The sequence below is a fragment of the Neoarius graeffei genome, chromosome 13 (assembly GCF_027579695.1).
Source record: "Neoarius graeffei isolate fNeoGra1 chromosome 13, fNeoGra1.pri, whole genome shotgun sequence".
NCBI lineage: Eukaryota > Metazoa > Chordata > Actinopteri > Siluriformes > Ariidae > Neoarius > Neoarius graeffei.
In genome coordinates, this window is record NC_083581.1 from 4,529,631 (window position 1) to 4,545,036 (window position 15,406).

The following is a 15,406-nucleotide window of genomic DNA, read 5'->3' on the forward strand; positions in this document are numbered from 1 at the left end:
ACAGACAGACACAAAGGGGCAGACAGACAGACACAAAGGGGCAGACAGACAGACACAAAGGGAGCAGACAGACAGACAAGGAGACAGACACATAAAGGGAGCAGACAGACAGACAGAAAGGGAGCAGACAGACAGACAAACAAGGAGACAAATTGATACAATAAATGCACAGACATACAAATGATCAAGGCATGTGCGTGCAGATAAATCCACAGACAGACAGACAGACAGATCCTTAGAACACCATTTAAGTTCATAATAAAATGTACAGAGTTCTAGATAATTATAAGATGCACAGTGACTCTCACATGTCAGTGAAGGGGTGTGTGTGTGTGTGTGTGTGTGTGTGTGTGTGTGTGTGTGTTACTCACAGCAGTGCCAATCTTCTCCAGTGTTTCCTCGTTAATGGGGTAACGCAGCTTCATCTTGCGGTACAGTGGGTGTTTCTCATAGTAACTGATCAAATCCACCAAACTGTCAAACTCTGACGTACCGAGAACAACCGTCTGTCCCTCCTGCTGCACCCGACAGTGTTTAATCTTCCCCTCGGCTCTGACAGACAGACAGGTGGGAGGTGGGGGGGAATAATTAATAAATAAATAAATAAAAAAAGTTTTAGTGCTCTTTAATTAAAATAAAGAGAAAGCGATGAAAAAAAAGAGCAGAATTTACCGGAAGGAGATGGCATAGGAATTTAACTCCGTCCTCTTCCTCACGAGGAAGGCTCCATCACGCGGCACCCTCATCAGCATGTTCTCCGCCTGGCTCCGGGTCAGACACGCGTGATACCACCTGCAACACCAACATCAGTACGTGATCCACAGTCCTGTACAAAAGTCTGAGGCACACGTAAAGAAACGCTGCCGACCAAATACGGCTTCAAAATAATGAAATGAAATGTTTCAACATTTAAAAAAATAAATAAATAATACTATAAACAGTAATCAGTGAGCCATAATAAATGAAACAAAAGTCAGTATTTGGTGTGAGACGACCCTTTACTTTAGAAAAAATATATATTATATATAGTAGTCCAGTGAGGTCAGTTTTATGCGGAAATGAGCTGTAGGTTTTACTGATCGTCTTCCAGAACCAGCCCCAGTTCTTCTGGACTACTTCTGGAATTTTCAGTCAGGATTTCGTGCCAATCATAGCACTGAAACAGCGCTGATTAAAGTTATAAATGACATACGTCTTAATACTGATGCAGGCAAAACATCGGTCCTGGTGTTACTGGACCTCAGTGCAGCTTTTGATACTGTTGATCACAACATACTGCTACATCGACTTGAACACTGGGTTGGATTGACTGGTAAAGTTATCAATTGGTTAAATTCATACTTAAAAGATAGAAGCTTCTTTGTTACCCTGGGAAATTGTTCCTCAACGTCAATATCCTTGACCTGTGGTGTCCCCCAGGGGTCGATTCTTGGACCATTACTTTTCAACCTTTATATGCTCCCACTTGGGCAAATTATCAATAAAAATTCAATTTTGTATCACTGCTATGCAGATGACACCCAAATTTATTTTGCTCTATCACCTAATGATTATGCCCCCCTTGAATGTCTCTACCAGTGTATCGATCAAATCAATAGCTGGATGTCACAAAATTTTCTTCAGCTGAACACAGATAAAACAGAAGTAATTCTATTTGGAAAAAAAGATGAAAGACTCAGGATTACCACTATTCTTGACACAAAAGGGATTAAAACTAAAGAAATGGTTAAAAATCTTGGTGTTTTCATTGACAGCGAGCTAAACTTTGACAGTCACATGAAAGCAATCACTAAAACGGCATTTTATCACCTAAAAAACATTTCCAAACTAAGAGGACTTATGTCAAAAAATGATCTGGAAAAACTAATACATGCCTTCATCTCTAGTAGGGTTGATTACTGCAATGGCCTTTTCACAGGCCTGCCAAAAAAGACCATCAAACGACTTCAGCTGGTTCAAAATGCAGCAGCGAGGGTTCTCACACGAACAAAAAGAACAGAGCACATTACTCCAATTCTAAGGTCCCTTCACTGGCTTCCAGTAAGCTACAGAATTGACTTTAAAGTATTGCTGCTGGTGTACAAATCTCTAAATGGTACAGGGCCCAATTACCTCTCTGATATGTTGCAGCGGCCTAACCCAATCAGATCTACCAGATCACAGCAGCAAAATTTACTATTAAAACCAGTTGTTAAAACAAAGTGTGGTGAAGCAGCTTTTAGCTCCTATGCAGTGCAGCTATGGAACCAACTGCCAGAGGACATTAAAAATGCTCCTGCTGTCGGCAGCTTCAAATCTAGACTAAAGACCAAGCTGTTCTCAGATGCTTTCTGTTAAATAATTAATATTGTCTTCTTTACATTTTTTATAATCTTTACTTTCTCTGCATGTTTTAAATTTACTTTAACTTTATTTTATTTTATTCTTTATTCTATTCTGCTGTTTTTTTTCTCATCCTATTTGAACTACTACTTCATTTTATTATTTTATTTTTACTATTGTTTAATTCTTATTATTTTCTTTTAATTCTTTTAATTAATTGTTTTAGAATAAAAATAAAATTATTTTATGTAATTTTATTTCTCTATTGTTTACTGTTTTTGTTTTTACTTCTGTAAAGCACATTGAACTGCCATTGTGTATGAAATGTGCTATATACAGTGGTGCTTGAAAGTTTGTGAACCCTTTAGAATTTTCTATATTTCTGCATAAATATGACCTAAAACATCATCAGATTTTCACACAAGTCCTAAAAGTAGATAAAGAGAACCCAGTTAAACAAATGAGACAAAAATATTATACTTGGTCATTTATTTATTGAGAAAAATGATCCAATATTACATATCTGTGAGCGGCAAAAGTATGTGAACCTTTGCTTTCAGTATCTGGTGTGACCCCCTTGTGCAGCAATAACTGCAACTAAACGTTTGCGGTAACTGTTGATCAGTCCTGCACACCGGCTTGGAGGAATTTTAGCCCGTTCCTCCATACAGAACAGCTTCAACTCTGGGATGTTGGTGGGTTTCCTCACATGAACTGCTCGCTTCAGGTCCTTCCACAACATTTCGATTGGATTAAGCTCAGGACTTTGACTTGGCCATTCCAAAACATTCACTTTATTCTTCTTTAACCATTCTTTGGTAGAACAACTTGTGTGCTTAGGGTTGTTGCCTTGCTGCATGACCTACCTTCTCTTGAGATTCAGTTCATGGACAGATGTCCTGACAGTTTCCTTTAGAATTCGCTGGTATAATTCAGAACTCATTGTTCCATCGATGATGGCAAGCCGTCCTGGCCCAGATGCAACAAAACAGGCCCAAACCATGATACTACCACCACCATGTTTCACAGATCGGATAAGGTTCTTATGCTGGAATGCAGTGTTTTCCTTTCTCCAAACATAACACTTCTCATTTAAACCAAAAAGTTCTATTTTGGTCTCATCCATCCACAAAACATTTTTCCAATAGCCTTCTGGCTTGTCCATGTGATCTTTAGCAAACTGCAGACGAGCAGCAATGTTCTTTTTGGAGAGCAGTGGCTTTTTCCTTGCAGCCCTGCCATGCACACCATTGTTGTTCAGTGTTCTCCTGATGGTGGACTCATGAACATTAACATTAGCCAATGTGAGAGAGGTCTTCAGTTGCTTAGAAGTTACCCTGGGGTCCTTTGTGACCTCGCCGACTATTACATGCCTTGCTCTTGGAGTGATCTTTGTTGGTTGACACCTCCTGGGGAGGGTAACAGTGGTCTTGAATTCCCTCCATTTGTACACAATCTATCTGACTGTGGATTGATGAAGTCCAAACTCTTTAGAGATGGTTTTGTAACCTTTTCCAGCCTGATGAGCATCAACAACACTTTTTCTGAGGTCCTCAGAAATCTCCTTTGTTCGTGCCATGATACACTTCCACAAACATGTGTTGTGAAGATCAGACTTTGATAGATCCCTGTTCTTTAAATAAAACAGGGTGCCCACTCACACCTGATTGTCATCCCATTGATTGAAAACAGCTGACTCTAATTTCACCTTCAAATTAACTGCTAATCCTAGAGGTTCACATACTTTTGCCACTCACAGATATGTAATATTGGATCATTTTCCTCAATACATAAATGACCAAGTATAATATTTTTGTCTCATTTGTTTAACTGGGTTCTCTTTAGCTACTTTTAGGACTTATGTGAAAATCTGATGATGTCTTAGGTCATATTTATGCAGAAATATAGAAAATTCTAAAGGGTTCACAAACTTTCAAGCACCACTGTAAATAAACTTGCCTTGCCTTAGACACTTTGACGGTCACACTCGCTTCATTTCGCACCAAAACCTTTGCACCAGTAGCCTTTGTTATATTTTCCTTTTTAATCTCAAAAGTGCTCTCTTCTAGAATAATGGAATATGCTGCTCAGTTACAAACAACTTTTTTTTTTAATGTCTAGCATTTAATTTTGTGTTGGAAAAAAAGGCAAATGTTTGGAAGTCTAAATGTTTCTGAAATGTTTTGACTCAATAATGTAGAAGTCATAAAATAGAAATCTATAAAGTTTGTATGAAAAAAATGGGTTGCTACAGATTTTGCACAGCACTGTGTGCAAGGAAACAACCATTCAAAAAAAAAAAAGTGGAATCTGGTGAATTAGAGTGAGAAATGAAACAATTAAAAAATTTGCTTAAAATATATCTACTTTAGATTTTAGTTTATTAAAGGTAATGCATTTAGTTTTTTTTTTAAATAAAATTTAGCAATTTCTTTCTACAACCCCGATTCCAAAAAAGTTGGGACAAAGTACAAATTGTAAATAAAAACGCAATGCAATAATTTACAAATCTCAAAAACTGATATTGTATTCACAATAGAACATACACAACATATCAGATGTCGAAAGTGAGACATTTTGAAATTTCATGCCAAATATTGGCTCATTTGAAATTTCATGACAGCAACACATCTCAAAAAAGTTGGGACAGGGGCAATAAGAGGCTGGAAAAGTTAAAGGTACAAAAAAGGAACAGCTGGAGGACCAAATTGCAACTCATTAGGTCAGTTGGCAATAGGTCATTAACATGACTGGGTATAAAAAGCATCTTGGAGTGGCAGCGGCTCTCAGAAGTAAAGATGGGAAGAGGATCACCAATCCCCCTAATTCTGCGCCGACAAATAGTGGAGCAATATCAGAAAGGAGTTCAACAGTGTAAAATTGCAAAGAGTTTGAACATATCATCATCTACAGTGCATAATATCATCAAAAGATTCAGAGAATCTGGAAGAATCTGTGCGTAAGGGTCAAGGCCGGAAAACCATACTGGGTGCCCGTGATCTTCGGGCCCTTAGACGGCACTGCGTCACATACAGGCATGCTTCTGTATTGGAAATCACAAAATGGGCTCAGGAATATTTCCAGAGAACATTATCTGTGAACACAATTCACTGTGCCATCCGCCGTTGCCAGCTAAAACTCTACAGTTCAAAGAAGAAGCCGTATCTAAACATGATCCAGAAGCGCAGACGTCTTCTCTGGGCCAAGGCTCATTTAAAATGGACTGTGGCAAAGTGGAAAACTGTTCTGTGGTCAGACGAATCAAAATTTGAAGTTCTTTATGGAAATCAGGGACGCCGTGTCATTCGGACTAAAGAGGAGAAGGACGACCCAAGTTGTTATCAGCGCTCAGTTCAGAAGCCTGCATCTCTGATGGTATGGGGTTGCATTAGTGCGTGTGGCATGGGCAGCTTACACATCTGGAAAGACACCATCAATGCTGAAAGGTACATCCAGGTTCTAGAGCAACATATGCTCCCATCCAGACGACGTCTCTTTCAGGGAAGACCTTGCATTTTCCAACATGACAATGCCAAACCACATACTGCATCAATTACAGCATCATGGCTGTGTAGAAGAAGGGTCCGGGTACTGAACTGGCCAGCCTGCAGTCCAGATCTTTCACCCATAGAAAACATTTGGCGCATCATAAAACGGAAGATACGACAAAAAAGACCTAAGACAGTTGAGCAACTAGAATCCTACATTAGACAAGAATGGGTTAACATTCCTATCCCTAAACTTGAGCAACTTGTCTCCTCAGTCCCCAGACGTTTACAGACTGTTGTAAAGAGAAAAGGGGATGTCTCACAGTGGGAAACATGGCCTTCTCCCAACTTTTTTGAGATGTGTTGTTGTCATGAAATTTAAAATCGCCTAATTTTTCTTTTTAAATGATACATTTTCTCAGTTTAAACATTTGATATGTCGTCTATGTTCTATTCTGAATAAAATATGGAATTTTGAAACTTCCACATCATTGCATTCCGTTTTTATTTACAATTTGTACTTTGTCCCAACTTTTTTGGAATCGGGGTTGTATTTAATATTAGTATCCTGAGCCACAATTCCTCGATAACTAGAACTGCATGTAAACACGCAGTACGTTAAAATATTGTCTGGAGCTCAACTAAAAGCCTACAGATACACACTGATTTTTTTTTTTTTTACTCAACCTCGCAGTGTGAAACTAATCCCAGCGAGCAGGGCTTCACACTCACTCTTTGCTCTCGTGGGCGTTGGTCTGAGGCACGGGCTCCGTCAGCTTCATCTCAAACTCGTTGCAGCGCAGCGCCACCTGCTGATAGTGTGTGATGAGAGCGAAGAGCGTGTCGAACACCAGGTTGTCCGTCAGGTAGAATTTGGGGCTGCCGGCTTCCTGGCGAGAGTGAATCCTACAGTGCTGAACACGACCTGAACGCCTGAGGGCCAACACACACACACACACACACACACACACACTACATTTTAACATGTCATACAAACCCCTGAATGAGACACATCACGCACTGTGGCCACGCCTCCTGATTTGCATAAACAGTGAATTTTAATACAAGTCAGAATTTCTTTTTTTTTAAACTTGGAACCTTTTCAAACCAATCCAAGTCGCCTGTGGTTACAGGAAGTTAGGAGAGATAGGCCTAACTCCGTCTTCGTAGCATCCATTTCATCTCAGCTAAGTAGCTTATTAATGGGTTCAGCTTGTTTAGCCAACATGACCAATGTATACCGATATAAACAACCTGTGTAGCTCACAAAACATACAACTACATCGATAAATTAGCTAGCGTTAGCTATCTAGGTCACTGAGACCACACTTGGCTAGCTAACTTTGTGTAGCTAACAGGCGAGTTTACGACGTCCTCGATGTTGTAAGTACGAAATGTTACATTTAACATCTCGACAGCAAAATTTGTACAATTTCAGTTTCTTTCCATGTGCTAATTCGTAAGTTGTCAGTAAAATACTTACTGTGACCAAGTAGTGTCAGGTTGCTAGGCAACTCAACCATATAAATGTCATTACCGCGTCTTTTGACGAGCTCCTGAGTTCACATTAAAGGCCTTTACTTTCGCTTGATTAATTCGCATGCTGATGCATTTTTTTCGAACTGTTGAGCAACTTTTTTTTTCCCCCCACAATTTCCTGTCGTATCCGGTGTGTGAACGCCTTAAAAGGGAAACATTTCCTGGACCCCAGTTTGAACTCCTACCAGAACGATAAAGTGTAGTCTCCCACAAACGTCTCGCTCTCCCGCACCAGGAACGATCCGTCCGGCGCGCCGGTCTCCAGGCAGTACTCCGAGAGGAGACGCTCTGCGATCTGACGCCCATCCCGGCCCGCGCCCAGCTTCCCGTGGAACCACTTCTCGCTCACGTGCTGATCCATGCCGTTCCCAACCTGAAGACACGGGATCAGTAGATGGAGCACAGATTTCAGGACGAGCAGCTTCACAAATCTGAGAACGACTCTGGCTGCGTTTCCATCGGCAGATCGAGGTTTGTTTGTTTTTTGCTCACCTCACGGTGCTCTTCCTCATCCTCGTTGCCTTGGTTACTGGTGGTTTCCTCCGAGTAGTAAATCTTGCTGCTCGTCAGGACGAAAAAGTGCGGGTACCACTCCTACACGGAGAAGTAGAGAGAGATTTTCGACAGCTCCGGACTTCAGTTCAAGTGAAAATTCAGCCAAAATAAGAGACGCACGTTTCCGAAATTTGTTCTCTATAATAAACATGTTGAGAAATAAAAGCGGGTTCTCACGTGGTTGATGGGGTCCTCCAGGAACAAGATGCCATTCTTGATGGAGTTGCTGATGTCGTTTTCCGAGTACGGAGTGGACGTGGAGACCTCTTCATACGCACTTCCTTCTGCTAACTTCTTGTGCTGTGAATGTGACATTATTAAAGTTACACAGAGGAAACAAAAGTGAAAAAGGGGAAGCAATTTTGTGGTTAACACGAAACATCAGATACCTCAATACTAATACCACTCAACACGCCACAGGAGTTAAACCATGCCACCATATTTCCCCTGTAATACCATAGCAACCACCAACACATCAGTGATATGGATTTCGAAATGTTACACGGCTCAGCGTTTAAAGATTAAAACGTGTTTAGTTATTGGGCTCATGTTGTGGCAGGTGGTTGCTCGGGGGGTTCCAGTTAATTACTTGGGTGTTCTTTGGTAGTTGGTATGGGATTACAGATGGTTGCTAATTTGTTGCCATGCGGTTGCTATGGAACTCCAGGTGGTTACTTGGGTGTTGCTTCTGGGTTGCTATGGTATTCGAGACTGTCGTTAGGGTAGGATGTTGCTAGTCAGTTGCTATGGTATTCCAGATGGTTACCAAGTTGTTGGTGGGCAGCTGCTATGGAATTCCAGGTGGTTACTTGGATGTTGCTTGGTGATTACTATGGTATTCCAGATGGTTGCTAAGGGGGTCCAGTTAATTACTTGGGTGTTGCTTGGTGGTTGGTTTGGTATTACAGATGATTGCTAAGGTGGTCGCTATGAAATTCCAGGTGGTTACTTGGGTGTTGCTTCTAGGTTGTTATGGTATTCGTGACTGTTGTTAGGGTAGGATGTTGCTAGCCAATTGCTATGGAATTCCAGATGGTTACTTGGGTGTTGTTTGTTGGGTGCTATGGTATTCCATTTGGTCACGAGGACATTGCTTGGTGGTTGGTATGGTAATACAGATGATTACTATGGTATTCCAGATGGCTGCTCGGGTGTTGCTAAGTGGTTGCTATGGTATTCCAGATGGTTGCTAAGGGGGTCCAATTAATTACTTGGGTGTTGCTTGGTGGTTGGTTTAGTATTACAGATGATTGCTAAGGTGGAATTCCAGGTGGTTACTTGGGTGTTGCTTCTAGGTTATGATATTCAAGACTGTTAGGGTAAGATGTTGCTCATCAATTGCTATGGAATTCCATATGGTTACTTGGTTGTTGTTTGTTGGGTGCTATGGTATTCCATTTGGTCACGAGGATGTTGCTTGGTGGTTGGTATGGTAATCCAGGTGGTTGCTTGTGTGTTGCTAGGGATTGCTTTTGGGACCCAGATGGTTGCTAGGGTGTTGGTATGGAATTCCAGGTGGTTACTTGGGTGCTGCTTGTGGGTTGCTATGGTATTCCAGATGGTTGCCAAGTTGTTGATGGGCAGCTGCTATGGAATTCCAAATGGTTACTTGGGTGTTGATTGTGGGGTGCTATGGTATTCCATTTGGTCACGAGGATCTTGCTTGGTATTGTAATCCAGGTGGTTGCTATGGTATTACAGGTGGTTGCTATGGAATTGCAGGTGGTTACTTGGGTGTTGCTTCTAGGTTGCTATGGGATTCAAGACTGTTGTTAGGGTAGGATGTTGCTAGCCAACTGCTTTGGATCTCCAGGTGGTTACTTGGGTGTTGGTTAGTGATTAGTATGGTAATCCAGATGGTTGCTTGTGTGTTGCTAGGTGTCTGCTATGGCATTCCAGATGGTTGCTAAGGGGTTCCAGTTCATTACTTGGTATTACAGATGGTTGCTATGGAATTGCAGGTGGTTACTTGGGCATTGCTTCTAGGTTGCTATGGGATTCAAGACTGTTGTTAGGGTAGGATGTTGCTAGCCAACTGCTATGGCTCTCCAAGTGGTTACTTGGGTGCTGGTTAGTGATTAGTATGGTAATACAGGTGGTTGCTTGTGTGTTGCTAGGTAGCTGCTATGGCATTCCAGATGGTTGCTAAGGGGTTCCAGTTCATTACTTGGTGGTTGGTTTGGTATTACAGATGGTTGTTATGGAATTCCAGATGGTTACTTGGGTGTTGCTTCTAGGTTGCTATGGTATTCAAGACTGTCGTTAGGGTAGGATGTTGCTAGCTAGTTGCTATGGTATTCCAGATGGTTGCCAAGTTGTTGATAGGCAGCTGCTATGGAAATCCAGGTGGTTGGTTTGGAACGCCAGGTGTTTGCTACGGTATTGCAGATGATTACTTGGGTGCTGATGTGGTGGACTTAGCGATTACTCGGGTGTTTCTAGGCGGTTGCTATGGTATTACAGGTGGTTGCTAGTGTGCTGCTAAGTGGTTGCTATTGGGTCCCAGCTATTGGATGTTAGCATGTTACTAGGTGGTTGCTATGTTATTCCAGTTTGGTTGCTATGTTATTCCAGTTTGGTTGCTTGGGTGTTGCTAGGTGGCTGCTCTAGTTAATTACTATGTTACAACAGGTGGTAGCGAGCTGGTTGCTCAGGAATCTTAGCTGGCTACTAGCATGTTCATTCCTACAGGGGGAGACACACACTTTGTAGCGTTGCTACACAGAAACCGTAATTCCAATCTTTCCCAAAACACAACCACACTATTCCTGAATGGGATTTACGTTTGTGGTGAATTTTATAGCTGTCCTGTAGAAAGCGCCTCCCTGAATGAAGAAGAGTTCACTCATCCTGATGAAATCTGCGTCAGGTGTCTGTGGTATTCTCCAGGTGCTCTGCAGGAATCCTGAGCTTAAATTAATACTTTTCCCATAATCCCTCTTCACTGCTGAACGACCAATGAGCGCTCACCTTGATCAGAATCTTCCTCTTGAGCTGATTGGGTGATGGAAGTCCGTCCGCAGAAATGTCCACGGCTTTCGTCAGGAGCATTTCACCGAACACCTTCTTAAAGAAGGTCGCCATGTTCCTCTGCTGCACGATGCTGCAGTGGTCCTCGATGGAGAGGATTATGGGAAATCTAGAAGCACAAAACATCGGAAACAAATCGACTGAAACACAAAACCACAGCACCACAAAAAGCAACACGGTAAAGACGATATTTGTTGAAATCGTCACACTAAAAATGATAACCGCTTTTTAAAAAAAAAAAATTCATTTTAATCAAAACACAGAAACAAACAAATTGACTGCAAATACTGCAGGTGAGGCGTGAAATTCCTCATATTTTATTAACTTTATTGTTTGATGATAAAAAAAAATTGTGACATAAATAACTTGGTGTTTTTTCCCCACATCAAGAATACAATAGAATTCAGTTGTTTTTGGACTTCTTACACAATTAACACACACAATACCTACTGCCCCCTGCTGGATATGACCTGAACTGCAGTAATTAAAAAAAATACTTAAAATCATGGATTATATCTAAAATATATATATAATATATCAAAGGATCTTTAACAGGATTAAAAAAGATCATATTAACTGGAAACTTGTTTTTATTTGGCCCATAGCTTTAGTATGTTTTTTTTTTAAAACTGCTTTTATATTTAATGAACTGGTGTGTGTAGTTTATAGTATCAAATGTTACTGTGCATGTTAACTTTTAAAGTGTATTAGCAGTCTCACACACACACACGGGACTGCGCGTCAGTGCAGTTATACATCATGTAATCACTCACTCGGACGTGACGAACGCGTGCTCTTTGATGGTCGTGAGAACGTCGCCGAACTTGATCTTGGTGGTCAGGGTGTGGCCGTGATAGATGACCGGCATCCCATCAGGACCGTCCCAGCAGTCCACTGCAACACACACACACACACACACGATTTCCACAGATCAATAACACACACAGGCTGAGCAGGTTACTGGTGATACTCTGTGTGTGTGTGTGTGTGTGTGTGTGTGTGTGTGTGTGTGTGTGTGTGTGTCCAAGTTTGACCTGACTTTTGTTTTCTATTTATTTAAAAAGTTTCTGACTGCAAAGTTGAATTCTGGGCAAAATGTCCTATTCCGTGTATCCTGTGTGTAAATGTTAAAAGCTTAAAAGCATCCCGAATTTTACAATTCCGGAGATCGCCGAAGCAAGCGAGCAACAATATCACGTCACGTGACCACCGTGGGGCGTGTCTGTCTGACCCACTTTTAACGAAAACAAGTCGGCATGGGCGAACACGGCGGACTCGGCTCTCCCTCCAGAGGAAAAGAAAAGGAAAGCCTTCGGAGTGAGCGCAACTGCAAGACAGAGCAAGCTTCGAGAGACGACGCGTCATTTTTCTGGACAGATAACGAAACCATTCTAGCTAGCGCTTAGCTATCTTACCCTTAGAACCCATGAGCTCGACTCCACGGTAGCAATATGGCATGGAGTTCTACACCTAAATGTTCTGATCTTACAGAGAAGGAAACGAGAACACAAAAGCAGGAACAGAGAAAGGATCTATTTATTCGTCTTTTGTTTGACGGATCTATTCGCGAACATCGACCGCAAATTACACAAATCCCTGCGACTTGCGACGGTTTCCTGGAGGCGTCGCCATCTTGGTGTGACGCCGTTCCATAGTTATGCTAATTATTTAAAACTCCTCCCTGTTTCCGTAGGGCCGTACCATACTGTTTACCGCAAGAGGGAGGAAACGGAGAAAAGCGACCCTCGGGAGATCAGAATGATCACAACTCGTTCGCGTGATACTGTTCTTGCGAGACAGAGGAAAATACCATGCACAATAAAAAATAAAAATAAATTTCATGTAGCTTTGCAGTCAGCACTTTCAAAGGGGAAGAAAAAAAAAAGTGTCTTATTTTTAACCTTGACTTTAAAAAAATAAATAAATTTGTTATTGTATTGGTATTAATATTTGTCGTTTTTAAATTTTAAATGGTGCTTCACAAACAAAACTGGAATCAAAACATGGTGCAGGTCACATGATCATGTTCTCAGCACAATAGGTTTAAAAATAGTGTGTGTAACTTGCATCATGACGCTTCATTATATTAATTTATTCATTAATCACATACTCGGCTTGGTTATTAGTTGAGAACGATGGATTTTATGGCATGAGCTGCTATGAAAAGCCTCGTCTTTGCTCCAGCATTGCTTGTAGCATGTGTGTGTGTGTGTGTGTGTATGTGTGTGTGTGCTCACACTCAATGCATCTGCAGCCCATCCTCAGGCAGCGGGCGTACGCCTCCAGAGATGACTCGCTGGAAAACTGGTCTCCCGTCAGGTAGCTAAAAACAGACACTTGCGTCAGGGCCAGGAAATGTGTGTGTGTGGTGTGTATGTGTGTGCTGTAGTAAAACACTCTCCTGCACACCCACAGAGTGCTCTCTCTCTCTCTCTCTCTCTCCCTCTCTGTGTTTACACAACAATCTGCGCTTTATCACACTAAATCTGACTCCGCTGAGAGCTGAACAACACTTAACCAGGGTGTACAAACTTTCATTCAAACCATGTTCCAGGATTGTAGCTCCCAAAGCATCATTAAATTTCCTGTTAGAACAATTTTATACTCCGTGTAATAACATTCGACGTTTATTGACGTTTCCAGAAATACAATCTCAGCTTTTTAATACTGAAAAGGGAAAAAAAACAACAACAATAATAATAAACAACATTACTCCAACATATTAAAGAATTATTTAAAATTCACAACAGGAAACTCTCATCGCTTTATTATTACTACTATGATAGCGTCATCCACATCAGAGTCCATCTCATCACCTGAGGGTGTGATAAACACCCTCGCGATGTTTAAACACGAGCCTGATGTCTGTTCCCGTGAACGCTGATCGAGGAATAATCACTAAGTGCTCCTTCTGTGTTTTGATGATGCTTAGAATCAACGGAAGACGTTTTGCCAGCTGCAGGACGGATCAGATTTACGACAACTTGTTTAAAGCTAGACGACCTTTCAGATTTTTCAAGCATAGGTCATAAAAAGAATTTCCCCCGACACCTGATTATTTCTGTTTAGTGGACTGAAAGCGACTGAATTTGAATCGCAGACTTCTAATCTTTTTTTTTTTTAAATAGAACAATTAATGAATTTAAGGCCACATGGCCCTAAATTCTCCGCTATGTTTTCCTGCTTCACCATGACCCAATACAAGATACTATATCATGCGGTGGGCTTTCGTCGTTCATGCAAGGCATTGTGGGATACGAATTTGAAACAGGAGAGAAAAATGGAGGACGTGAGTGTGCGAATGAAACGTGAAAGAGCGACTACAGTAACAGAAAGAAAGTGAGAAGAAAATATGTTATGTTATATACGAAGGAAAGGAAACGCAGGAAATATCAAACTAATAAATATCTGCGGTCAGCGAGCACCTCGGTGTGATCAGCTGTTCGTTTAGCGACAGAATGATGGAACTGTCAGTGCACGCTCAAAGGGAAACCTGTAGATGGCAGTAATGCGACACTGTGGACGCCAGCTGCCGTAAAACCCAAAAGAAGAAGGAGGTAAACCTGCGCATGCGCACACGGACTTCCTCTGTCTGCTTGACTGCACGAAGCGAGAGATTTCATGCACATTATTTGCTTTAATCCGCTCAAATTAAATAACTTCCCAGCCACAGAATGGCCTGATATTTTGTGAGATATTACAGAAATAAACAGATATCACAATCACCACATTTCAGACGGAACTAAATTTCACCGATTTTATGAAATCGAAATGCCGTCCAGCTTTAAGGCGAACAGTTCTGGATGGTTACACTGTTTATCGCGATATTCTCAAAAGGAAAACTCCCGAACACACAGGACTGGAAAGAATGGCTACGTACAAGATGATCAGCGAATTCAAGACGGAACTAAAAGAAGAACTTAAAAGGTTAAAAGACGAATTAACACATCAACCGGCAGCTGATGACTGAGCAAACCGTACAGGAGACTCGCGGAAACATCGAGTCGGAAAGCTAACGCCGTCCTTCTGCAGACGGTGCAGGAAAAGCAGGAAGTAATACGATCATCAGGATCATCGAGTCAGCAGATCTGACGCAACTTCGACATCATCGTGATGGTCTACAGTCCTGTGCAAAAGTCTTAGCCCCCCTAATTTTTTTCCCCCCCCATACAAACTTTGTTACAGATTTATATTTTACGACGTCAAACCATTCCAAACGTTTGTGGTTTTTTTCCAGCGCAAAATTAAATGATATTTTTGAGATTAAAAAAAAAGAAAACATAACGAAGGCTACTGGTGCAAAAGTTTTGGTGCAAAATTACAAACCGAGTGTGACAGTCAAAGTGTCCAGAAGAACTACGGCTGGCTCTGTAAGACGCTCAGTAAAACCTACAGCTCAGTTCCGCATAAAACTGTTACCGTTATGAAAAAAAGCAGTCAATGATTTCCAGCGTAGTCATCGAGTCAAGTCA

At 41.4% G+C, this 15,406-nt stretch overlaps 1 protein-coding gene across 4 annotated transcripts in view; it reads right to left on the reverse strand.

Moving 5' to 3' along the window:
* The window catches only part of plcg1 (phospholipase C, gamma 1), a 100,067-nt gene that overhangs the window by 19,588 nt on the left and 65,073 nt on the right, over positions 1-15,406 (reverse strand). For all 4 annotated transcript variants that reach the window (XM_060937156.1, XM_060937157.1, XM_060937154.1 and 1 more), the window contains exons 12-20: positions 13,172-13,257; positions 11,708-11,828; positions 10,875-11,043; positions 8,082-8,204; positions 7,842-7,943; positions 7,535-7,722; positions 6,543-6,743; positions 673-792; positions 372-552 (exon numbers count right to left, since the gene is read on the reverse strand). In XM_060937156.1, the coding sequence (XP_060793139.1) occupies positions 372-552; positions 673-792; positions 6,543-6,743; positions 7,535-7,722; positions 7,842-7,943; positions 8,082-8,204; positions 10,875-11,043; positions 11,708-11,828; positions 13,172-13,257 (1,291 nt within the window). The remainder of the gene's footprint in view (positions 1-371; positions 553-672; positions 793-6,542; positions 6,744-7,534; positions 7,723-7,841; positions 7,944-8,081; positions 8,205-10,874; positions 11,044-11,707; positions 11,829-13,171; positions 13,258-15,406) is intronic.